This window comes from Stegodyphus dumicola, chromosome 3 (assembly GCF_044657685.1).
Source record: "Stegodyphus dumicola isolate Sdum_Otavi_A_Nest chromosome 3, ASM4465768v1".
Lineage (NCBI taxonomy): Eukaryota > Metazoa > Arthropoda > Arachnida > Araneae > Eresidae > Stegodyphus > Stegodyphus dumicola.
Genome location: NC_140770.1, coordinates 130,686,833 through 130,712,931, shown reverse-complemented (window position 1 = coordinate 130,712,931; position 26,099 = coordinate 130,686,833). Strand labels below are relative to the sequence as shown.

General features: G+C 31.3%; 1 protein-coding gene across 3 annotated transcripts in view; it reads right to left on the bottom strand.

Moving 5' to 3' along the window:
• Nucleotides 1-3,841: 3,841 nt before the first annotated feature.
• The window catches only part of LOC118184552 (uncharacterized), a 90,959-nt gene continuing 68,701 nt past the window's right edge, over nucleotides 3,842-26,099 (bottom strand). For all 3 annotated transcript variants that reach the window (XM_085813319.1, XM_085813320.1, XM_085813321.1), the window contains exons 9-11: nucleotides 24,431-24,560; nucleotides 9,946-10,158; nucleotides 3,842-7,063 (exon numbers count right to left, since the gene is read on the bottom strand). In XM_085813319.1, the coding sequence (XP_085669445.1) occupies nucleotides 6,926-7,063; nucleotides 9,946-10,158; nucleotides 24,431-24,560 (481 nt within the window). In that variant the 3' untranslated portion in view covers nucleotides 3,842-6,925. The remainder of the gene's footprint in view (nucleotides 7,064-9,945; nucleotides 10,159-24,430; nucleotides 24,561-26,099) is intronic.

The following is a 26,099-nucleotide window of genomic DNA, read 5'->3' as shown; positions in this document are numbered from 1 at the left end:
TCATGAGAACAGTCACACTATATATAAGTACATACAAAATAATTTGTATTGTATGCATTTGTAAAATTTGGCAACCCACTTCAAGAATTCTCATAGCATATTTAAGTGCAATGGCACACTAGTTGAGACTGGGCTAAGAATTTTGAAGAAGAAAATAAAATGAACTGCAAAGCATGCAAGCTGGAAAGAAAGAGTTTGTTCCACAATATGAAAATGTTTCAAAGTTGTTCGGAATGGTATTCAATTGGAGGGTCATCCTCAAGATAAATATGTATTTTTTCATTTGTAGATCTATACGTATTTCCTAACTTATTTGAGTGACTTTAAGGATTGCTTAAGATAGTGTCTATTAAAAATTACGATAAATTATGGAGTTTCTTAAATGGCAGTGGGGCTTCAATAAATACTATGCAAAATTTACTTTGCCTAAGGTCAATGGCTAAGATGGGTGCAACATAATGTACGAAAGGAATTATTTTTTTGAAATGGTAAAACACTTTTTGGTTTCTGTCTCATGATTTCGAAAATGCTTTTAATAGTTTAGAAGTTACCTGCATATTTTCTTTAAGCATAAATTTTGAGTTCAGAACTCCTAAATATTTGGGCCCATCAGCAGATGAGTGATAAATCCAATGGACACTGGTAATTCCAAATCTCAGCAAAGGAGTAGGTTACATGGCTGTTTTCCCCATGCATAATGTGGATACCCACAAGTTTTTCTTATAAGTCCTAACAAGTTAGCAATTTAAATATGAAGCTCCTGCAGGAAGTTATAACAAAATCCTTCATACAAGAAAAAACATATTATATAATGATAAAAAAAAATTCTGCAGCACAGACATCTGCTGAAGATTTATAGTGAAGGAAATCATGCTCTGATAGACCCGTCTGTTTCATCAGTCTGAATCCCCTAATGTTTTTTGAAGATCTTCCACTGTTAACACCATTTACTGTATCCATTCTAAGTTGCACGTACAGATAATCATCTTGGACATAAAATGGAACATGCAGTATCAAATAGTCTTTCTTCAGATTGGTTGATAAAGCAGACATGTAATCAGTGAAAGCACCTACTTAACTGCAATTTTAAAGTAATTTAGCATATATATCAACATACCATGTCATAGAGAATCTGAAGGGGATTTCATGTGTGCATCTTTTGTTCGTGCTGTGCATAAGCTAATTAGACCCAGGGCTACAAAATTTGGTATATAGATACATCTAGCAGGGTTGCCACTCAAACAGGAGAATGAAATTCCCTGACTTTTCCAGGTTTTCCAGGTGTGTTTCAAGAAAATTCCAGTCTATCCACGTAATGTACGTTGGCTGTGCTAAGAGGTAAATTAATTATGGTATTACTTGTATTGTGTAGCAAATTCACTTAATTATTCAATAAATCCCAGAGGACATTTATTCTTAATTATTCTTGGTATACTTTGTTTGATAATTTTGTTTAGTTTTCCACTTAATAAATTTTAAGATATATACATTGGATAACAAATGTATGTTTTATTTACTTATTACTCATGATCATCACCAGTTCAAGACGAGGCTAATCCGGTCCTTATAAATCACAACGCAATGCTAAATAGTTAGGTTAGATTTTAGGTAAATTTAATTTGCGTGAGGTATGTTCTTAAAAGGCACCTTAACACTTGAAAACACAAATATAATTATAATAGGAGTTGTTTTCTCCACTGAAGATTGAGATTAGAATCTTCCCAATCTGGAACAAAATAAGGCTTTTTTTTTTTTTTTTTTTTTTTTTTTGCAGACATTCTGCAGCTAAACGGAAGAAAGAAATCTATTTTAATAAATTGAGGTATTTTATATTTATTTCGCAGCATACATAAGGAAAAAATATGTGCATTAAATTTCGTGATGGTATGTCATCATACTGCTAGAATTAATTTCTGGATTATGCCAGAGAAAATTTCCTGAAATTTGGAAATATTATTTACTAATAATAAATAAATTTAGAGGGAAGAAGCAACATTAAATTATATGAATAACATAAAAATAATTACTTAAAAATTGAATTAGAATAATCAACGATATTTTAGCGAATATAGTTATATTACATGGCTAGCCTAGATGACTGATTACTATTTTTTATTTTACTGCAAAATGGCAAGGTATTTATTTAAAAAAAAAAAAAAAAAAAAAAAGGTTTAAAAAGATTTTGCTGTAAAATTCTAGTATACGGTAAGGTTTTGGGCGGATTTTGAAAATTGTCGCCAAGACCAAAATGACCCGTTTACTGCGCATCATGATGTCGCCAAATCTCATTATTATTCTAACCAAAGAACGTCTATGTAAAGAAGAAAAGGTTCCATACAAGTAAAATGCTATTACGCCGTTAGAATGCGGAGGGAAAATTTGCCAAGGGATTTGGCGACGGAACCTGGTGGCCAGAAATTCCCTCTCTGCGATGTGTACAGGAAATTGAGAAACACGTGTTAAGAAGAAACACTCTTTGACAAAAAGAAAACTACGAAAATCCGTTTTTAAAATTATTGAGAAAAATCCACGCAATAATTTTAAAAACGGATTTTCGTAGTTTTTTTTTTTTTTTTCCCCTGAAAATAACTAATCCATGAATTAATTTACTTGCGCCAAAAAATGTTTTCTTTTCCTTTAGAGTTTAACCCCTTGTGCTAAGACTAAACTTCACAGTTGCGGTGCCGTGCGCTACAATATAACAAGCGGTAAAGTGTCTCATTTACGCCGCTCCGCATCTGCGAGTGCAATCCAGAGCTGTAACTCGAGAAATAAATAATCTCGTTGTTAGGCGACGTGTGCACCACGTTATTTTCATTTTTGCGATAAATGCTTATCGACGTGGTGTTCACATCACTCACGGTTTGAGACAGAAGCATCTCGACGTGCGTGGCACGTCTTTTTAGCGCAAGTCGTTAACGAAATTTTAAACGATATTCATTTTATGAACTCTTGATAACGTGACCTTCGAACTTCGACACCAGTTTCGAGCTTTGGCAACAGATATATCAGACATGCACAGCTGTTTCCCTCTATGATGGAACGGAGCCACGTCTGTTGCAGAGAGGTTTTCTTTCTTTACAATACATATTCTTTGATTCTAACCGGGAAAGTTGCTTTGCCTTTCTAAAAGACAATCAAATTGGAGCTGCGAAAATTGGCTCTATGCCAGCTACCTGAATGACACTCACGTGATACATAATTCGCCAAAAAAGTTATCTCTTCCGACGTCGGCGCAAAAATCGCTTTTTTGGCGGGATCGTTGTATGAACTTCCCTGACTTTTCCAGATTTTGACAAAAATACTTAAATTCCCTGACTTTTCCCGGTTCTTCAGGTAGCGTGGCAACCCTGATCTAGACAATAGCCAGTGCACATCGAAGCATTTTTTTAAAAACTCGAATAATATTTTTTAATTTTATGTTTTTTGATGAAATTGCATCAAATCCATAATTCCCTCTCATTACATCAGCAACAATGGCTGTTATATCGCTGTTGCCACACAGAAATATGAGGGCAATAATTCTGTAGTTTTTAAATTTAATATTCCTCTTGGGTACTGGACATTAGTCAAGAGAAGGCAACAGGAAGTTGGTTAATTTATTTATTAGGATAATTAATATTTGCATTTAGGGATGTTGCGTATTTCATTGCAATTTTTTTACATGTAATACATTTTTATTGAATTTTTTTTATAAAGTTATTCCGGAGAGTAAAATTTTGAGCAGTTTTTAAATTTAATGTTTTTCCAGTACATTTTCCTTAGGCATTTCTCTGGTATATTTATAAACCAGACAAGGGCTGGCCACGTAGTGGCTAGTATTTAACAAAACGTGAATGCATAGCACAGTAAATATGCATTTTTTATTGTAAATTATAAATATGCAGCAGAATCCACTAAGTTTTTCAAGGAACACAAATAAAAACTTCTTAAATGGGAATATCCTTTTTTTTAGTCAGAATTACAATTGTATATAAAATAGCTTACTAATGACATAACATAAAATTTAAAAAAAAATAGCCGTTATTACATCTTTTCAATGAGTACTAAATGATAACAATTGAAAAATTTCTCGATTTTCTATACAATGGTGAAGCATCTACAAATTATTTACTGCCTCTTCATAAGTGGGAGCAATTCTCACTTTTGCTTTCTTTTCAACTGAATTTTTATTCTCTGACATCTTCTACGAACCAAATCTCATGACGTATCATTATCCACATTTATAAAATCCTTTAAAATTAAATTAAAATTCATTTTTTATGTTGTCTAGTTACTTTATTTAATATCATAGTCATATTTCTCAGTTATATTGCCAAAAGAAAATCCCACAATGACACTAGTACAATTGATTCTTTTAATACTATTTTGAAAGTATAGCCTCTAACATATTAAACTTTTATGGCATCTTTTCACAGGTTTCTATAATTTGCAAAAGTCAAAATTCGTAATCATTTGTAAAAATACTACTTAAACATGTTGATTCTTTTAGTCTGTGGGTTGTAACATGGAAATAGGGATGAAACATAGGGATGAAATTTATTTCCATGTTTACAAAATGATGAACTTTGTTCCAAATGTAAAATTCTGTAGAGTCCAAATGATGTATACAGTTTGAGGTTGCATATAAAATGAAATTATACATTGTATTAAACAGCTTAATGCAAAGATTGCTGTTTAAATTTTGGACGGCAAAGTGTTTCTGTATGTGCACCATTGGCCCCACTAGTGTTCCCAGAAAATTTTCAATTAAAGTAGCAGAAGAAGGATAAAAAAGTCATAAAAAGTAGAACATGGCACCAGATATTATATGATTTAGTTGAAATCATAGTTATGCATGTTCATATGACTTCTGGTTCATCACAAATTCAGTCTCCATTGGTTTTGTAAGTTACAGACTGAAATTCGATTATTGGTATGTATCTTAATTTTGATGGAAATTTTAAAACTACAGTGCTAATTACCCATAGTTTAAACTTTCATTTTTTACTTTTCATTAATTCTCGGTTAATTTAGATTTTAATTTTAAAATTAATTTGTTCATAACCACTGTCAAGTGCTTCCTCAAGTTTGGATTGCTAGCACTTTTGTGCTATTTTTTTTTTTGAGCCGGCAGTTTCTTTTTCCAGTTCATTACTTTTTTATGTATTTTAACTGTTAATGCTTCTCAGTGAATTAATTTCAGTTAATACATTATTTTACGTATAAGTGTTTTATGACATATTAATAAAGCTTAAAGTTGTGAAAACCTAGCACAAGGAAAAGAGCAAGTAGCAAAACTTTTGCAAAATTCCATACACATAAATTTTAATCGCACAGGTTCATCAAAAATGGCAAATTTGTGAATTACACGATATAGAAACACTGGGTCGCAAACAGGTTGTACAAATGATATTTCCATTTACTCAAGGGCTGCAGTAATTCAAGCTTGTAGTATATAGTAGACATGATGATATCATGTAGACCAGGTTTTCTTAAACTTTTTCGTGTGGCGACTCCCTAATATTTATGAAAATTTTGTGGGACCCCATAAGCATTGCACAAATCCGACACATACATGAGTGAAACTATCAGTTTCTTCACTTGTAATATTGCAGTTTTAGGTCATTGACTTTAAAAAATGCGTCGAAATGTTTTCATTTTTTCTTTGTCTGTATTGTCTTATCTTTATCCATTTTCAGATACATTATGCAAAAATATATTGCAATTATAAAATTATTATAATTAGTTAAATAAATATCAAAATTGCTAAATTTTTTGCGACTCCCTGATGCAGGACCCGTAACACGCATCCACAGTTTAAGAAATTCTGTTGTAGACCATATTCTTGATATAACTCTACATGAAAAAAGTTATAAGGAATTATTAGTTTCTGTGCTATCTATTATTTCTTTATAAAGTCCACTGGCTTGGATATTTATCTGAACATCATCAAACTACTAGAGCTCAATATGCAGGTAATGTCTTGTTGAAAAATAATGTCAGAAATATCTTTAATTTGTGATATAACAAAAACTATAGTAACATGTCCAGATAGCAGTTTGATTTGTAGAAAACAGTTTGAGTGCTGTCCATCACTATACTACATTATACAATATGCTCAGGGATATATTATTCCTCTTATCATATGGATATTCTCCGATTCCTCTTCCCAAATTCTACCCCTTCCCACTTACATGGAATGTTGTTTCATCATTAAAACAGATTAAAACAGATCACAGGAAGAAAAGCAGTACTTGATTTAATGCATGTCAACTGCACTCACTGCCAATATATCAGAGTCTTATTTGCAGTTTATGTGCTTACAGACGTACATGTTGTGAAGAACACTGACTGGCATTTTCAGCTAAAGCAGAACAACTTCCTCGAGCTCCTTACAAATACCTGACATACCTCTTTAACATATTTATCTAAAATCCACAGTCGAACAGTATCGTCATATTTAAACAGTTTCCTGTTTCTTTCCTAAAAGAAGGGAGGAAATCGTATTTTTCACCATGCAGGAGGATAGAATTTTATACATCATTTGTGGAGATCCTGTATTGATGAAAGAAAATGGACCAATTATTTGCCATAAAAAGCTGTTTCACATAGGGATGTTTCCTCAAAACTATTATCATAGCAAATGGACAGTCAGCCAAAAAACCTTGTGTTTGTGTGTGTGTGTGTGGGGGGGGGAAGACAAACAAATGAAAATAAAACATTGTAAATAAATAAATATTTCAACTATGTAAATTCAATACGAAAGATAGCAATTTTAACTGAAATTTTCCAAAATTAGAATGATGAAGTATTTCAAACAAATAAATTTTCAGATGTTAAAAAAAAAAAAAAAAAAAAAAAATTATTATAATCTAATTTAGACATATAATAAATAAATCTTTCCGGTCAATAACTGCATAATTTAAAAAAATAGGATACATCATTATAAATGATACAGTCTTTTTGTATTCATTGAAGTAACTCGAAGAACTCTTTCTAGGGGAATACTTTTCAGAGCAGCAATTTGAACAGCAACATGTATGGCCATACCTGGATGAGACCAGCGTCGTCCCCTAGCAATCTGAATAGATATTTTAAAACATATTTAATTAAATGCAAATTTTATTACTATTATAATTTCATTTAAAGAAACATTCTAATAGTAGAAGAAAAAAGCAACTTACATGATTTCATTATGCATTTGTTTTAATTATTTTTATTTACTTGAATAACTTGGCTACTTAATGCATTTGTATGTGATTATTTCACATATCACATTTAAATTGTAAAGATAGCTTAAGCAGAATCAGAGAATAAGGCAGAAAAGCCTCTTACCACACTTTGCGATATCTCACTAATCTAGCAACATTTTAGAAGTTTCTGAAGCCCAACAAATGAAAAATCTACTTTATTATCAGTAGTAATGAGATAGTTGAATGCTCTGATAATTCATTCTGTGACTGTTTTGCTAAAAGAATATCTCACTTTGTGATTACTGCTACAGATTTCACCCTGTGAGTGATTTTGGTGATCTGCAGTATTCCTCATCTGTTAGAAAAAATTTGCCTTATTTCTGTCCCGCCTCCCTTAGGCTATTTAAAGCCATTTATTTTACTGCATAAACTGTTATTGTTGTCACTTCTTGTTCCTCTGGCACAGTTATTAAGAAAATGTCTATGGATCGATCATGTCAGTACAAATTGGATGACTGAAGAAAGCAACGATAATTATAGCCTTTTACATATATTCTCTACACTCCAAAAATCTCTCAGCATGTTAACAAAACTTCTGTTTATTTCATAGGTATCTGCTCCTGGAATGCTCCCAGTTGTCTATTGAAATGGTGCCCTTTGACAGTAAACTTTTTAAAACAGAAAATATTCTGCAGAAATCTGAAATTAGTCATCACACATGAGGAAGAGAGGAATTAAGAATAGTTACACATCTTCGCATTTTAACTGCAGTGAGCTACTTGACAACAGATGCACTGTGGAAAGAAAATTTAATGTTTCTTGCTGTTCAGCTATTGAATACTTGTCTCAGGTATTGATTGCATGAAATTACAATGCATACATCTACACTGCTTGAAATTATAATGCATCTAATAATAAAATATCATTGTAAACAGATGATATTTTTTTGGGAATAAGTTGTGTTTATAAACATTTCATGCGACAGCTTTATGGGGAATGCAGAAAATTTAGTCCTAAAATTATACAGATGCGTTGTACATGACAAAACGCGCAAATTTTTTACATTAAATATTGTCTATAAAATATAAGTAAATTAATATATATTAAGGAATAATTATCATTTAATGAACATTTTAAATTTAATTTTGTAGAGTGAGGGGTTTCCAAAGGGATTGGTATTGATGGTCTGGAGGTCAATGAAATTGTAGAGCCAAATGCAAGGGCAATTAATTGATCAGCATAATGAAGATTCCATTGATTACATATACACACATGCACAGATGATATTGTAAAATATATAGTCAATTGTTTACTGATGTAAAGCTATATCACATAGTAAGGAAAAATCAAATAAAATAAATCTGAGGGAAGAATACATTAAAAATTATTTTATATCTATTTTAAAAATCAATAATACTTTTTTATGCAAAAAAGTGCAATATAAAAAAAATAAACCTCAATGAGTTGACTTGTAATGAAGGAGGACGTTCAAGCTAAAGTCTTATTCAAAACATATATGTATGTTACGTTTTGTAATTTTAAAAGTGATCCAAGAGAAATATCCCTAAATAAAAGTTGTTACTAAATAAGATTATTGCCTTTTATTTTTTTCTTATATAGTAGAACCAGACTTTTATCAAATCAATACCTTACAGCAGAATACAAGATCCAAGCTGAAGATTTTTTTTTACGAAGTGATTTAAGAATTAAAAAAAAAAATCTTATGTTATGTATTAAAAATACTGAATCAATAAATCAAGTGCAGCCATCACGTTCATTGAAATCTAACTTTTTAGAATTAGAATGTTATTTTGTTTTTAAAAACTTGTCTGTTTGTAAAAAATAAAATAATAATAATAATAATAATACAAAAAAATTAAACAATCTAACATATTTTTTTTCAAAACTTTTTTCCAAATTCTTGGTCTAATTGTTAATTAAATTACTTATGTGCAAGTATCTGTATTATGATTATGTTTTATGCTGTATATTACAAAGAAAAATGTAAGGGGGAGGGTCGATGAAGAAAACTTCTTTAAAAAAAATGTTGATGCAAGAGAAAGGCTGGGAGTACCCAGTACAGATTGCAGTTGTAATATATAGTTATTGCATACATGATCTGTCATGTGAAAATAAGCTTATAAAATCTGAAATATCATTTGAAAACTCAGTCTACATTTCAAAAAGAAGCAATTGATTTAAATGAATTTGGGAGGAAAAAAACAAAAACCACTATCACCATATTTTCATTTAAACAATTACATTAGACTAGGTATTTCATTACAGCAAAGAAATTGAGGCTGTTTGCCTAACAACAAATGTCTTTATAGAATACTTCTTAAAAAATTGGCCTTGACACAAATCATAATTTTTACATGCCTTTCTCTCTTGTTTTATAACTGGAATTCTTAGAAAGGGGTTCTTGTTTGCCTCTATTTTGCCACTTCCCCAACAATGGAATTTGACCTGTTGATAAACTCTACCACCACGGGCAAGTACTGGAAAGCCACTTAATCACTTTGGGACGGAAAGATAGAACAAAGATATCCTCATTTGCAATGTTTTTGTTTTATCTCTTGTGTATGCTTAAAAAATGATGATTGAGTTTTCCTTTGAAGTAGTATGCCCTATGAATTCAATAGAGTTTTATTCAGAATCTATGGCAATCTTAAGGTTGTTTTTTTGCCCAATTTCTAAATTATACATTAGCATGTTTCTCTTCTGATTATACACCAAAAAACTATTTTTATAAAAATATTTAAATTCTTACTATTCTTGGAAGAAAATATGGAGCATCCGTTTCTAACAGCAAACGATCTAGTGGAATATTCCTCGCAACTTCATGAACTGATTCCGCAGATGGGAATGTTACAACATTCGTAATTCCAATGCAGAGGTTAGGAAATGTTTCAAGCCACTTCTGGGCCCACGTCCAAGTATCCGTAAAGCAGTGTAAATGAATCACATAATCAGTTGGAATAATCTGAGGAGAGAAAAATCAAAGATTTGTTTATACAGAAATATGATGCATAAAGTTATATTACATTTAGAACATGTCTTAAATTTCATTCATCATATAAGATTCTATAATAGTGGTGAATATTTTAACTAAAACTGCAAAAAACTCATAACAAAGCACACAGCTCATTTAAAAAAAAAATGTAAAAAAGAAGTTCAAAATAAACATTAATTACAGTAGCAGTCTTTGAGCAGTTATGTTCAAAAATCTTATGTGGTTGTAGAAGTAATGCAAGTCCTCCTGGAATGATGATAGGATGGGTTTGTTCTTTCTTTCTTTTTTTTTTAAACATTTTCCATGAGATGCTCACAGAAGCTGTCCAGCACTAATAGTAAATTCTTATCCAGAAGAACAACTGGTTGTTGGATGCACAGAATTTCAAGTCACTTCCTCATTAAGAAGACTACAACCACCCTTTCTCATGTGCTCTTATCTATGATACCAACACAGAGTTTTTAATTTGACATCTTCCATTTAAAAATTTTGTCTGTAGTATTTAACTCTTTTTTTAAATTTAGGGGGATTTGCCTTTCTGAATGCCTTGAGGAAAGAGAACAAATATGTGAATATTTAAAAAGTTTTCAAAACTTAGGCAAAAAAATATATGAATGAATATGGTATAAGCAACCCACTCACAGATTGTATTCCATTTATCACATAGCTGTAGTTTTGTGGTCTTTACACGTTGCAACTTAACAGTCCTTACAGTAATTTGAAATTTAGGTGCAGTTTTTGTCCAAGTGCTTTCTTGAAATATAATTTCCCTCTTAGCACTGTTTCTACCAAATTTTATTAAAAAAACTACTAAAGCATTTATTCGAGAGCATTATGATACTGACTTCATGGCATATTTTTTAGCCATTTAGTCTACAATGCATAAATGTCAGTGCTAAACTTAATGAAATCATAAATACTTATGGTTTTGGTTGTTCTTTTCTATTCGATACATGTATGATTAAAGAATGCAATGTGCTAAGATGAAATATGTTTTATTTTTCATATGACAATGAAGAGACACCAAATGATTTACATATAATTGATTTTACATTTAACATAATGGTGTTTCTGAGCTTCATAAAAACATATAAATATCTTTATAAATGCATATTTTCTGATGAATCTTCGTCACAAGATTCATTTAACAGTTTCAGGATTACTTCATGTGAGAAATCACCACTTTACAAGGGTGAAAACTGAACGACATTTATTAATACTTTTAATTTTCAGCTTATTGACGGTAAAATGCACTTTATAATGTTCTGTTTCGGGTCCGTGACACTTAGCTGACAGGTCATTTAACCGACATGGACACTTAGTCGACACACAGAATTTGCCGTCAGGACATTTAGCTATGGGACAATTAACTGTTGAGACATTTAGTCAACAGGACACTAAGCCAACAGTGACGTTTAACTGACACGTACCCAATTACTTAAATTTACTATCAATTACAAAATTTCTTGACTTCTCCATAAGTTCAATATTTAAGTTCTTTTTTTCACGTATCAGTATCAGATAAAATTCATTTTTCGATTCTTAAAGATCTCATATGTGCTTTTAATTCTTGTATAATTTAGCATTGTTTGATATGCATTGTGCTATTTCGTGTATATTGGCCAAACTGAAAATTCTCGTCAGGGACTATGAATTAATTTTCAAAAGGAAAAAAGAATTTTTTTAGCTTAGTACGATGGTCAATTATATTTTAATATAGGATCTTCAAAAATTATCTGTAAAGCTTCTTCATTTAATCAACTGGGTTCCTTTGAACTAAGTACTTTCACATCATTGATAATTTTTCTTGTTTATTTAATATTATTTTTCCAATCTCGCTCTTTCTTAATGCTATCAAATTTATAATACCTTCCCGTTATTTTACTATTTTACTCAAAAAAAAAAAAAAAAAAATTATTGTTATTCTTGAATTATACTTTTTATAGAAACATTGATATTAAGGGTTAGTTTAGCAAATATATTTTATTTAATTAAAAACAATTAAAAATAAGAGAATTTTTTAAGACAAGCAAAAGCTTTATATTATTTGTGGTCTCTATAATAGGCAGTTTATACCACCATTCTTGAGATAAAAATTCTGTGACATTTTATTGACCACGCCTCTCACTTAAAATACTTACTTAGGTGTTACAGTTTATGTAGCTGGCCACGAGAGGGCGCAGCGTTTTTTACTTTTAGCTTGTTATATTTTTCTTACCGCATTGCGGATTTTTGAGATAAATGTAGTGGCAACAAAAAAAAAAAAAAAAAAAAAAAAAAAAAAACCACGATGAATGTTCTAATGTAAGCAGACAATTGTTGTACATAAGCGAGATTGTAAATAAAGCTTCTGTGTGATAAAAATGAAAAGGAATTCCAAGCATTCCTGTGGATATTCATCAAGAAAGGTAAGCAAAAATTCACTAATCGATGTTGTTAAATGTAAATAATAAGAATAAGAAAAAAGATCATAAGTTGCAACATGGTGCCGAAATTCCGAGATAACAGTGATCTTTAGATATATTGTGATTTAAGTATTTATTATCGTTCAATTAGTGATTGAATATTGATTATTAAGATGGATAAGTTAAAAGCACTAAAAAAGAAGCGAGGAATGATAAGAGCATCAGTAACAAGACTGATAGCTAAACTGGAAAAGGAAATAGAATCAGATAATATTAAATTTCATTTATTAGAAGATGATTTATCCATCTTAAATGAAAATGAAAACAGTATACTAATATTGAACACTGAAATCGAATCTATCCTAACAGATGAAAAAGAGTATGAAACTGAAATACAGGATAGCTTGGAATATAAAAATAAAATTACCTTGTGTAAATCGAAGATCAGTAAAATATTTAGAAATAGAAAATGTGTTAAATTAAACGAGATGCTATCTAATTCTGCTACTATAGATATGGTAGAGAACACAAATACAAATGGTGCTAAACTTATAAAACTAACCATAAATAAATTTAAACGCGAAATATGTGAATTTCAAAGTTTTTGGGCTCAATATGAATCTGCTATACATAATAACCTTGCTTTAAAGGATGTAGACAAATTTAATTACCTCACATCTTTACTAACGGACACAGCTTTAATGTCAATAAGGGGATTACCATTAGTTGCCGAAAATTATGCTAAGGCAATAAATATTCTGAAAGAAAGGTTTGGTAGAAAGGACATTTTAATAAACGCACATATGAATTGTCTGCTGAATTTAAAGCCAGTAAAAAAAAAAAAAAAAAAAAAAAAAAAAAGGATGATATTAAAACATTACGTAACTTATATGATAGCTTAGAAATTGAAATTAGAAGCCTTGATTCCCTTAACGTTACTTCGAATTCTTACAGCTATTTATTATGCCCACTGTTAATGAGGATACTTCCTAGCTAATTAGTTTTAGAGTTAAATCGATCTTTAACCCCTGACACAGAAACAACAGTGACTAACATTTTGGAATTTCTGATTGAGGAAAAAAGAAAAAAATTAAAAGTGGCTAACAGATGCTATTTATGTTTTCGTAAGTCTCATACGTTTGCCAGTTGCAGCTCGGATATATGCTGTGATTTATGTTCATTAAGGCATAATACTATTTTACATGATAATAAATTTGAAAATAAACGGGAAAATAAAGGTGAGCTTAAAACAGACACAGTGGTGGCGTCAATTTCGGAAAGAGATAACAAAAATAGGGTTTATTTACAAACTGCAAATGCAATAGCTTTAGGTCAGAATAGAAGAAAATGTAAGACTCATTTTCGATTCTGCCTCTCATAAATCTTTCATCCTGACAGAAGTATCAAAACAATTAAAATTAAGTGTTGTGGGGGAAGAAGGACTTCATATTTACACCTTCGGCTCTACTGAGCCTACAGTTAAAAGGTTAAGGTTATTCTTAAAGATGTATGTGGACCTGGGAAAATAATAATTGAAGCTCTTGAAACTCCAGAAATTAATCCACTGGGAAGGTTAAGAGATTATCAAAGGGTCTTGTTGCCTCTGAAACCTTATTTGGTTACACTATAAGTGGAACTAAAGCATTAAGTAATGTTTCTACATTTCGTTCCGGAATTACGTTAATGAATGTTGTTGAGAATACTTCACATGCACATATTTTGGAAATTAGTGCAGCTCTAAAAAGGCTATGGGATTTAGATGCAATTAGAATACATGACTATTCAATAAATGAAAATGACACTGAAGTTATGAGTAGATTTGAAGAAACTATTGAATATAAAACCAATCGTTATGAAGTTTCATTACCTTGGAAGGACAATATGAACAAAATGGGTAGTAATTATAACATCGCCTTAAACAGATGGAACAGTTTACTTAGAAGGTTTAAAAAAAATCCTGAAATTTATAACAAGTATTCAAAGGTAATTGAAGATTATCTAAATAAAGGAATAGCTCCGAAGAATTCTGAAGAAAACATCTATTATTTGCCACACCATTGTGTAATTAGAGAAGATCACGATTCTACAAAATTAAGGGTCATATTTGATGCTTCCTCGCATACTCATGACAGTTTATCTTTAAATGATTGCTTACATTCAGGACCAAATTTAAACCATGAATTATTAGATTTGCTAATTAAATTTCGTCAACACAAAATAGTATTTGCTGCAGATATCGAAGCTGCTTTTCTACAAATTTTGTTGAAGCCTGAGGACAGAAATGCAGTAAAATTTCTTTGGACTCAAACGAAAAGGAGCAACCGACAATTTTAAGAATGACGTGTGTAATATTCGGAGCAACCTGTAGCCCCTTTTTACTAGCAGCAACTATAAAGCATCACGCAAGAAAGTTGAAAGCACAATATTCGAAGATTTGTCAGCTTCTTGAAGAAAACTTTTACGTAGATGATTTGATTCATGGTACAGATGATGAAGAAGAAGCTGTAGAAATTTATGAAGATGTGAAAAGGATTATGATGCTTGCTAGTTTCAGTATGAGAAAGTGGAGGAGCAATAACGCCCAATTACATGCGATGTGGAATGCAACTGAAAATACGAAGTTTAATGGAGATGGAATGAATAGCACTTTGTTAGGATATATTTGGAATCATGAAGCAGATAAACTGAAATTTCGAATCAAAGATGAATTACTCAAGGATCCAGCTGAGGAAATAACAAAACGGAAGATTCTTCAAGTTGCGAGCGAACTATACGATCCTATCGGTTTCATATCTCCCTTTGTTGTTGCAGCTAAAATGATGATGCAAGAATGTTGGCAAAGAGGATATCAATGGGATGCACCACTTGATCAAGAATTGCAAAACCGATTTAAAACCTGGCATAATGAAATTCCTAAATTAAAAAATGTTGAAATTCCAAGACATTATTTAAACAATCTGTCAAAAGGTAATCTGTCGAACATTCAATTGCACTGTTTTACAGATAGTAGCCAAAAGGAATATGGTGCCATTGTATATTTGAGATACAATAAAAATGAGTTAACAAAAACATCATTTGTTATGTCCAAAGCAAGAGTTGCTCCCATAAAAACTGTTATGTTACCTCGATTGGAGCTTTTAGGAGCAGTCATAGCAGCTCGACTCATCACATACATCCGACATTCGTTGAAAAGCATAGAAATGAAGATTTATATGTGGACAGATTCAGAAATTGTATTACACTGGGTCAAGGCCGATCCAACAAAATGGAAACAATTTGTACGAAATAGGTGTCTAGAAATCCACGAGAAAACTGAACCAGATTGGTGGAATTATTGTCCCAGAAATGAGAATCCTTCGGACTTATTGACGAGAGGGCAGAAGGTAGAAACCCTTTCAAAAAATGAACTGTGGTGGTATGGCTCATCTTGGCTTGTCAAAGATAACAACGTTTGGCCCAGATCTTCGAGAAATTTTAATGAAGATGATAAAATAACAAATTCTGAGAAACGAAAAGGAAAGAAGCAAGAAATTTTAACAGCAAACTGTATTGTTGAAAATATCATTCCTATCGAGAACTTTAGTGACATAAAAAAAGTATATAGAATAACATCTTATGTTTTCAGATTTATCAATAATGTGAAAAACCCAAAACTAAGAAGAATTGGACCTGTTAAGGCTGAAGAGATGAATGAAGCAGAGAATTTCTGGATCAAGAAAACTCAGGAAGAAAATCTTAGAGAAGAAATAAGGAAATTAAAGATGAAACAAAGCATACATAGTTCGAAAATATTTACATTAAATCCATTTGTAGACTCAAATGGAATACTCAGAGTAGGAAAAAGGCTTCAAAATGCTGGGTTAAGCTATAATAAAACATACCCAGCAATACTACCTGACAAGTCTCATTTCACAGATCATATCATTAAAGATTGTCATGAAACGCAAGCACACGCTGGTGTAGCTGAAACTTTAGTTAGGGAACATTTTTGGATATTTAAAGGTTGACAGCGTGTAAAGGTGTAAAGAGTAATATTAACAAGTGTGTGATTTGCTACAGATTTAAAGCTAAGCCACTAAGTCAGGATATCGCTCCTTTACCAATCGAAAGAATAACAGAGGCAAATCCCTTCGAAGTTGTAGGACTTGATTTTGCTGGTCCTATGAGTACAAAGGATGAAACTGGGAAAGCTTATATTGCTCTGTATACATGCGCTGTAACCAGAGCAGTGCATCTGGAACTAGTGTCTAGCCAAACAGCAAACAATTTTCTTCTGTCCTTTAGAAGATTTATTTCAAGAAGAGGAGTATGTCGAATAATATATTCAGACAAACCTTCAAAAGAGCAGACAAGGATTTACAAAAACTATGGAATACCATCAAGGACACAGAAGTTCAAAATTATTTTGGTAATAAAGGTAGAGAGGAAATTCAATGTGGAGAAGGCGGTTTTTTGGGAAAGGCTTGTTAGATCTATCAAACCACGTTTGAAGAAAATGCTCATGAAGGCTTCTCTTAAATTTGAAGAGCTGGAAACAGTTTTAATTGAAATTGAGGCGATATTGAATTCCCGTCCACTGACGTATGTTTATAGTGAAGTTGGAGAACCAGAACCGCTGATGCCAGCTCATTTTCTAGTTGGATGAAGACTGACATCCTTACCATCTGGCAAAATTCTTAAACCTGATTCAACTAAAGAAAATTTAACAAAGTGATATAAATACCGGCTAAGGTTATTAGAAGAGTTTTGGAAAAGATGGAAAAGAGAATACTTACTTGAAATTAGAAACGTAAAACAAATTCAGAGGGGTAATGCCGTAACAGATCTTTTGAAAGGCTCTGTAGTTCTAGTACATGAAAAAAAATTACCAAGATTATTATGGAAGATGGGAGTTGTACAAGAGTGTCATCCAGGACGAGATGGGAAAATAAGGGCTTGCACTATCCGTTTAGCTAATGGAACTCATCTTCGTCGTCCTGTGCAGTTATTGTACCCATTAGAACTTGAACTCTTTGAACTGAATACAAAGAACTTAAATTGAGAACACTGCATCTATGAACATTTAAACTTGTAGAACATTAAAAACATTTAGTGTTTAAGATAACTTCAGAATCCAATCCTTTGATGAACCAAGAGTTCATCGAGGGGGAGGATGTTACAGTTTATGTAGAGAGGGCGCAGCGTTTTTTACTTTTAGCTTGTTATATTTTTCTTACTGCATTGCGGATTTTTAAGATAGATGTAGTGGCAACAATAAAAAAAAAAAAAAAAAAAAAAAAAAAAAAAAAAAAAAACATGATGAATATTTTAATGTAAGCAGACAATTGTTGTACATAGCTGTAAATAAAGCTTCTGTGCGATAAAAATGAAAAGGAATTCGACGCGTTCCTGTGGATATTCATCAAGAAAGGTAAGCAAAAATTCACTAATCGATGTTGTTAAATGTAAATAATAATAAGAAGAAAAAAGATCATAAGTTGAAACATTAGGTTAATGTTTTAGCACTAAACTGGTGCATAATGTTTAATGCAGAAGTGCAATATTCTTTAAGGTTTTGTTTTATTCAGAACTGAATACATTTCTGCAAAAACTACATTTTTCACTCTTCATATAATGAAAGCGTTGCTGATATGCTACTCTTATTTTCTAATCACGCCTACTAAATGATTTGGATCGTTTGGGGTTTGCCCCAATGCATTTTTAGTATTATTTACCGGAATTGGATGGTGCATATTTTAATACTCTGTAAAAATATACATAGAATCTCTTTTCCATTTGCCGTTGCCACCGCATCTAGCTTGCAAAGCTGCAAGCTGTACACAATTTCTCTTTTCCTAATTATTTGCATATAATATTATGTACACTGTTTTGAAAGTCACGGTGTATAATTTTCAATATAATATGTTATATTAATGTTTTTTTATAAAATGCAACTTTTCTTAATATCTGTTAAAAATTTACAAATTTTCATTTCATTTTTCATAAATATTATTTTTTCTTTTTCATTATTACTCTTTCTTGGTTTTTGTTTAAGTGCATGGTAATGGGAAAATTGTGGTGCCCGTTCTCCTGAATACCTAGAGGCATTTTTGTGGTGACCCTTTTTCTTAATTCCCTAAGCACGTGCATATATTGCTTAATAGTTAAGCCAGCCTCATGTGCATTTATGTATATTCAGACAAGATGTAACAATTTACCATGCATAACACATTTTATAAAGTATTATAATAACAATAAAAGCTGGTTCCAGTTTAACATTCAAATGAAATAGCCAATCACATGCGTTATTTATATCATCTTTTTAACTCCACCCAATAGTGATGTCATTTCTATTCCAATACTTTTGCTGAAAGGCTGAAAATATGAGATTCGGGAAACTACAATATGGCAGTCTTGGACTCTTTAATATACCGAATTATTGCAGGAAGTAACTTTGCCGGTTCTTGGGGAAAAAAAAGCCCGAAGGCACGACGTATAAAATTCTGGACGTGGGAAAATCTCTGATGAGAAACGGAGAAAGATAGAGAAGGAGGGGCCGCAAATCAGGCAAGGCGGAGCAAACCGAGATATCGTGAAAAGCCACTGTAATGTGGTGCCAACTATCAATGTTAGATTTAACTAGATCAGTCATCTTACATAAGGAGATGTGAAATTAAACATCCATGCCGTCTAGAAGTTCAACTAAGCACAGTGCAAGCTTGAGTTTTTCTGCTGCAGTCTTCTTTTTCTGGAATTGCTCAAGAAATGTAAGTAATCTGTTGACAACACCTTTAATTTTGTCAAAGCCCATTTCTGATAGTTCAGAAGAATCATTCAGCACAATAGTCACTGGAGCATCACCTTTCTGTGATGAACCAGCTTTGTTACAGCTAAACTTAAACCATTCTAAGTAACGTTTTAAGAAAGAAGCACAGTCAGTAAAAATGATGTTACAGAACCGTGCATTTAATTCCAAGATTTTTAATTTCACAAACATGAGATGAATTGCTTATTCTTAGCTTAAAAATAGCAGAAGGAAGTGACACCCTATTACAAAGGTTATGAAAATCAGAACAATATAGAACAAAATGTGTTAGTAGACAGAATTTAATACAAAACTCTAGTATATGTGCATATATATCAATCACAATCATCTTTCTTCTCTCTTTCTCTCTCTCTAAATTATAGTATACACAATCATTTTTCTTCTCTAAATAAAAATTATGCAAATTATTCCCCCACATTCTAATAACTAAAAATGCAAAGAATAAAAATGAAGATGATGACAAACAAACAAACAAACAAACAAACAAAACAAAAAAATAACCTGAAATAAACGAACACATTGGATCCATATAAACTTAAAGAGCAGTGATTCCCACTTTGTTTATACCTATAAATATATCGACACCATAAGCACGGAACAGAAACTTATGTTCAAACGTGAAGGTCAAAAGCCACATGACTTAACTGATTTGAAAACTTTACCATTTAGCACCATCTACTGGCATTTAAAAATTCAAATAAATCGTTCTGTTTTTAAGTTACGTATACGTGACGCTGAGCTCCATCTCTATGATGTGAAGAGTAGAAAATTAAGGTTATGTTATCACTAGTCAAGACTCCTACATAATTCTTTACGGCACTATTGGCAAAAAGACCTCTTAGATCGCTCCATTTCACCGCCAGTCTTCTAGACACAACATCTCATCAAAATTATAATAATCATTCAGTTTTATCCAACGGTTTCAAAAAATAATGGTTTAGAACATTTATAGAAAGTAAAACATTTACAAAGATTTGTTCTGAAAAATCAAAGATAATACAGACAATGACGAATGTTTTGGATCATGGGTAACTTGCCTTGATAATCCAGTGTTAAGCTGCACTACAAGAAAAATATAACTTCCAGTTCAAATGGGCAGATGACATTTGATAAGATGTTAATACATTAAATAGAGTTTGAACTGATTGTAGAGGGGAAGTTCCAGAAAAAGCAAATACATTTACACAAAATGTTCTTTCATAAATCCACCTGGAATCGTATATATTAAATTAAATATTTTGCAGTTACAAACTTTTTCAATGATTCTAATACTATAATTTAATTAAATTTGCTACTTTAAGAAAAGATAATTAAAGCACTAGAAAGAAAAACTAATTTTCTACTCCATATTAGTATCTAAGATTTAAATCTACTTTTCCAATTAATTAATTCAAGGTGATATCATAGCTACCTTAAATCAAACTTTTTAATTATTAGATCTTTTAACAGCAAGAACAGTGTGCTGATGACATTTAAATCTTAAAAAAGAGTAATAAATTACTAAATATGTACTTTTTAATTTAACTTTATATGTTTATAATGTAAGATAAAAGGGAGGAAAAATGTAAGTTAAAGGTCATCATATAGAATTACTAATTACATTCGTAATGCAAGTCATGATCCTAAAAAGTGAACTGCGAATGTAAAAAGAAATCTATACAAGTATACATACACATGCACAAACATACATGCAAAATAGATAAATAAAAAATATATTTTTTATTACTTTCTTTAATTAAACAGCCAAACTCGTTGATCATTTTGGCATCTCACCACTGAAAGCTTTGCCCAGGGTGCACCTCAAAGGATAGACCGATTTTGCATCTACAAGAGGTGGAGAAGGACCCAAAAAACACCCAAGTCTAATGTGGGATTCAAGACAGCACATTTGATTTCAGACTAGCAGTTAGTCTCTTGAGTAACCACTACGATTTCTAAAATTTTTTCGATTACCGCTTAAAAGCAATGGAAAAAGTTAGAAGTTCTCTAAAATAATTTAGATTTTACAGATGATTAATAAATATGCGCATTCAGCTAAAATTTAGAAGATGAAGTATGCACAGGTATATCGAAAGAAATTTTACTGTACAAGATGCAGATGTGTATTTGTTTTAAATTTAAAAATGTTATTCTTGATTAGAAAAAGATATTCCTTGTCCGCTACGAGGAATGACGGATTGGAAATATGATACCCATTTTCAGTTTTTTCAGCTTCAGGCCTCCTGGAAGTGGCAATAAAGACTGTGCCATTTCAAACTTTTTCTTTTCTTCTTGTAGGTTTTCATATAAAAAATCGTGCTATTTTAGGCTACCTTTCTATTTCCCCCCTTTCATATAGTTGGCAGGAGACCTTGTTCGAAGAAAGAGATTGCCTACCTGATAACCTTGTGTTTGGTGTAGATTTAATCAAGACACTGTCAATTTTCAGGGTGAATAGGTACAAATCCTTCTTCATCAGGAAAAAAGAAATCTGCAATGAAGGGAAAGCCACAGTTGTATTTATACCCAAAATAAGTAAAGCAAAACATATCTATAGCATATCTTGTCGGTGTCCGAGATGTATTGGCCAAACTAAAACAGCATTAACATTCCACATCAAAGAACACAAATCCTATGTCTGAAAAGGTGAAATTAACAAGTCTTCAATAGTTAATCATATTGGCAATTTAATCATAATTCTGATTTGAATTTGTAAAAATATCCAAAAAGCTTCTTGGATTTTCTTGAAGCTTTTCACATTCACAAAGATTTGTCTTGTTTACTTAACGGCTTTAACTCCTATCCAGTCCTACATAATGCTTTTAAAATTCTAATAACTTATTTTTTTCAATTTTCATTACTATTTCTGGTTCTTTTTAATGACGAATGGTGCTATCTTCTCACATGCTTTACTCCTTTTGGAAATAAATATAAACATGGCTTTCCCTTCATTGCAGATTTCTTTGCTTCTAATGTAGAGGGTCTTGTACCTGTTTGAGCTCCAAATCGTCTTGACTAAATCTATGCCAAACACAAGTTTGTTGCTTTGCCTGATTTTATAAATTGCTCTCTGGAAATTTCATTTAAATTTTGAAATCATTAAAAAAAAGTGAGGAGTTGAGGGGGTAAGGGGAATTTTACATGAAAAGAATAACATAACACAATACTAAACAAAATAAAGAGATTTAATAACCCTACAGGCTATGATATGGTTTAAAGGTATGTACGCGAATGTATAGGTATTACGCATTGTTTGCACTGCAAAGTTGTTTCACTTCTACAGTTATGGTTGAAACGCCCGACACCACTTTATTAGATGTTTTTTTATGAGTAAGGAATATATGTTCAGGAAAATGAATCCAGTTTTTTTTGCTTGCAGTTGAACCATGAACTCAAAATGCATAGGGCTGCCACTTGAGAGATAATTACGTAAAGTTAAATTTGATATCAGATTTTCTCCGATGTTCATAAGAAAGTTACGATGCTTATAAAACATAAACAATTATTAATAGTCATATCTGTCATAAAAAATAATTATTATATCTTTTTACGCATTTTCGTTCAACTGGAAAACACATTTAAATTGTTACACACCACCCATTCCACAATTATAAGCACACACTTATGATAACTTTTCTTCATGAACTATTTCCCTCCATTCAGATTAGCTTTGCTAATTTTTATCTTAAAATCTAAATCCACAGCATGACCCATCCTCTTTACTGTGGTATAATTTTCATCCATATTACTTCACTTACAAGACATTACAATGAGATATAAAATCTGCAGATATAATATTACAATGAGATATAAAATTGCTATTTAAATTATACATATTTAAATCTTAATTTTTAGCCATTATAAAACCAAGTTATTGTAAGTCAGCAATTTCCTCATCGTATCATGAGAATATGAATCAAAATAAAAACTGAAAATTAGTCACAGTGTTAACATTTCACATAAAATATCAGTTGGCACTGTCCCGTGTAAAAATGTTGATTTTCCAGAATATTTAAATTTTAATTACAGACTCAAAACAAATGCATGGTTCCTCCTAATATTTCAGAAAATTTTATTTAAAATTATTTTGCATCAAAGATCTTTCATCCATCAGGGTTTAGCAGCTGGTGGTTGGCTTGCATGTTGCCTTTTTGTGTAACTGCATTCATTACCTGAAGACAAAAACTTTTACTAGCCATGAGTTTTTAAGAGTTTCAAAGCATTTTGTGTGGAGCACTTGCTTTCTATGGTACAATTTGCAGAATGAATCAGTAATGCCTCTTTAATTTCCAGGTGAATTTGGAGCTTTCTGAACTTGCTTATGTATCAGATGAATTTTACCCCTAAAATTGTCATGAGACAGACATTTTACATGCCTCTGAAATCCTCCAACACTGGTTGCAGAGTTACAACTTCTGTTTGTAACGTTAAATGCAGACATTATTGAGTAGTAGTCAGAGTATGTTGTTTCCCACTTCTTAGTGGTCTGAAGTTTGATATCAGCATTTAGATTACAACATGTAAGGCAAATATACATGATTTTCCTTATCTTTGTGAACATTTTAAGGCTCTGCAGTACGATTACTTACAGTGTTTGACATGTACACATCAATGCTTTAAATAAAAATGAACTTTTAGCTTAATCATTTAAGACTTCATGGCATGGGCCTGCAGGACCAAGATCAGGGATAGACACTATCAGAGCAGCAATGAACATCAGGTTTTGTTGATGCCATCTATTGACAAGCACTGCCATTAATAACTTGAAAAACAGCATTTATCAACAACAGGTCTTTTACTACAAAAAATAAATAAATAAAATGGTGGCACTAGCAACCAGGTCACATGGTAAAAATCATGACCTTCTAGGATATATCAAGTATATCTATAAGGTTGCAATTGCAAGTATGCTGATAGATACAGAAGCTTCACAGAAGCTAAAATTCTTCACACAGCAGCAACAGAGTTAAAAAACAGAAAACACAGTTGAGTTGTTCCAAAGATTTATAAAATACATTTCAGGATAATAAAATGAAATGAAATTCAAATTTACTTCTTTTAATATTTCCATGCAATCTTCATTGGCTTCTCTACAGTGAATAACAAGAGGTAGCCCTTCCTTCTTAGCAATCTTTAACTGTCGTCTAAGTACACTTTTTTGTACTTCCTGTAAACAATTATTCCTAGAACAGATCAGATACACTTATTAGATAAAAACTTATCAGAATAAAATAGATTTCAGCTTTCAAACTTTAAAGAATTTTATGATTGGAAATTTTATTTATTTATTTATTTATTTATTTATTTTTTTTTGTTAGTTTGCTTTCAAATGAATCAAAATACATTAATCTGATAATATTTCTACAGTTGAATTAAAATATGCAATCTGAATCTTTCCATTACACATAGACTTTCTGTGAACACTATTAAAATTTATGTGTGCATTGAAAAAGAAAATCATGCAAAATGTGGAGATGAATAACTTTTTGTTGCACTAGGCCTGAAAACATCTCTCATAAAGACTTAGCCATAATCAATAAGGACATTAATATTCAAACAACTTTGATATTATTTCTCAGTATTAGAATTTTCTGTCAAAAATGCTTCTTATGTTTACTATTCATGATCTACAATAAACATGCAAGAAATCTTGGCTGGAATGTGCAGCTTTAAAGACATATTTATCTTATGTTTATGAATGACTTCTAAAAAATCATCAATTTTTATTAGATCTCTGCTCTGTGTATCTCCAAACTTTTGGCAACTTTTTGAAAGTCTATCATGAGGAGCTTCTTTAACTGTTAAGAGATAGCCAGGAAAAATAATTTTCTAATTTGTAGTTCCATAATTGTCCCTTCTTTACTTATACCAGAAAATTATTTTCTCAAATATGTGAATTCTAGCTATTTGTATACATTGCATAAGACCTAGCTTGATGTGCAGCAGGGAAGAAGGTATACATTTTCAAGATCTATAAGAGCTCCTTTAATGGCACTAATCTTCCTTGGAATATATAATGCTAATTTTTTCAGAGCTAATGTTTTTTCTGCATTTATTGTTTTATTGCCACAGGAAAAACAATAATTTGTGCAGTCCTGTTAAATTTAAGGAAATAACTATTTATTTTAAACCTCTTCATAGTTCATTCAAATAGCTGCCAGCCTTGAAATATAAAAAATAAGGAGTTTCTATGAAGTTCTCATGTTGAGTGGCAATCCAAGAACTTCAAATTCACCAGTATTGACTTTGTAAGGCATGACTCAGGCTGTTGAACTTACATTTATGATGAGATTCTGATGTAAATTATATTAACATTTAATGAAATTCTGAATTTTACATTCTTTGGCTAATTTTGTTTTATAAATTTCTTATATTTTTTACACAGCACCATTCATTAATGTAAAATAAAATTAAATACCAGTATTAATTGATAAGATTAGTTGAATCTTCGGTACTTTTCCATTATGCACCCATGAAAGAGAAGCTAAGCAGGTGCCAAGAACCAATGATACTGCTATCTGGGGACCAAACCATTTGTCTATTCACACACAAATATATGACAGGTATGTAAAAGAAAAGTACTGAATCCTCTTAAAAATAATGTTATAGCATAGCACAAATGTCTATAACAGATTATAATAATTGAGATAAAAACAAATTTAATAAGAAATATTATGCTGAAAATCATTTTGCATACTTTAAATTTCCTAGTTTAATAAATT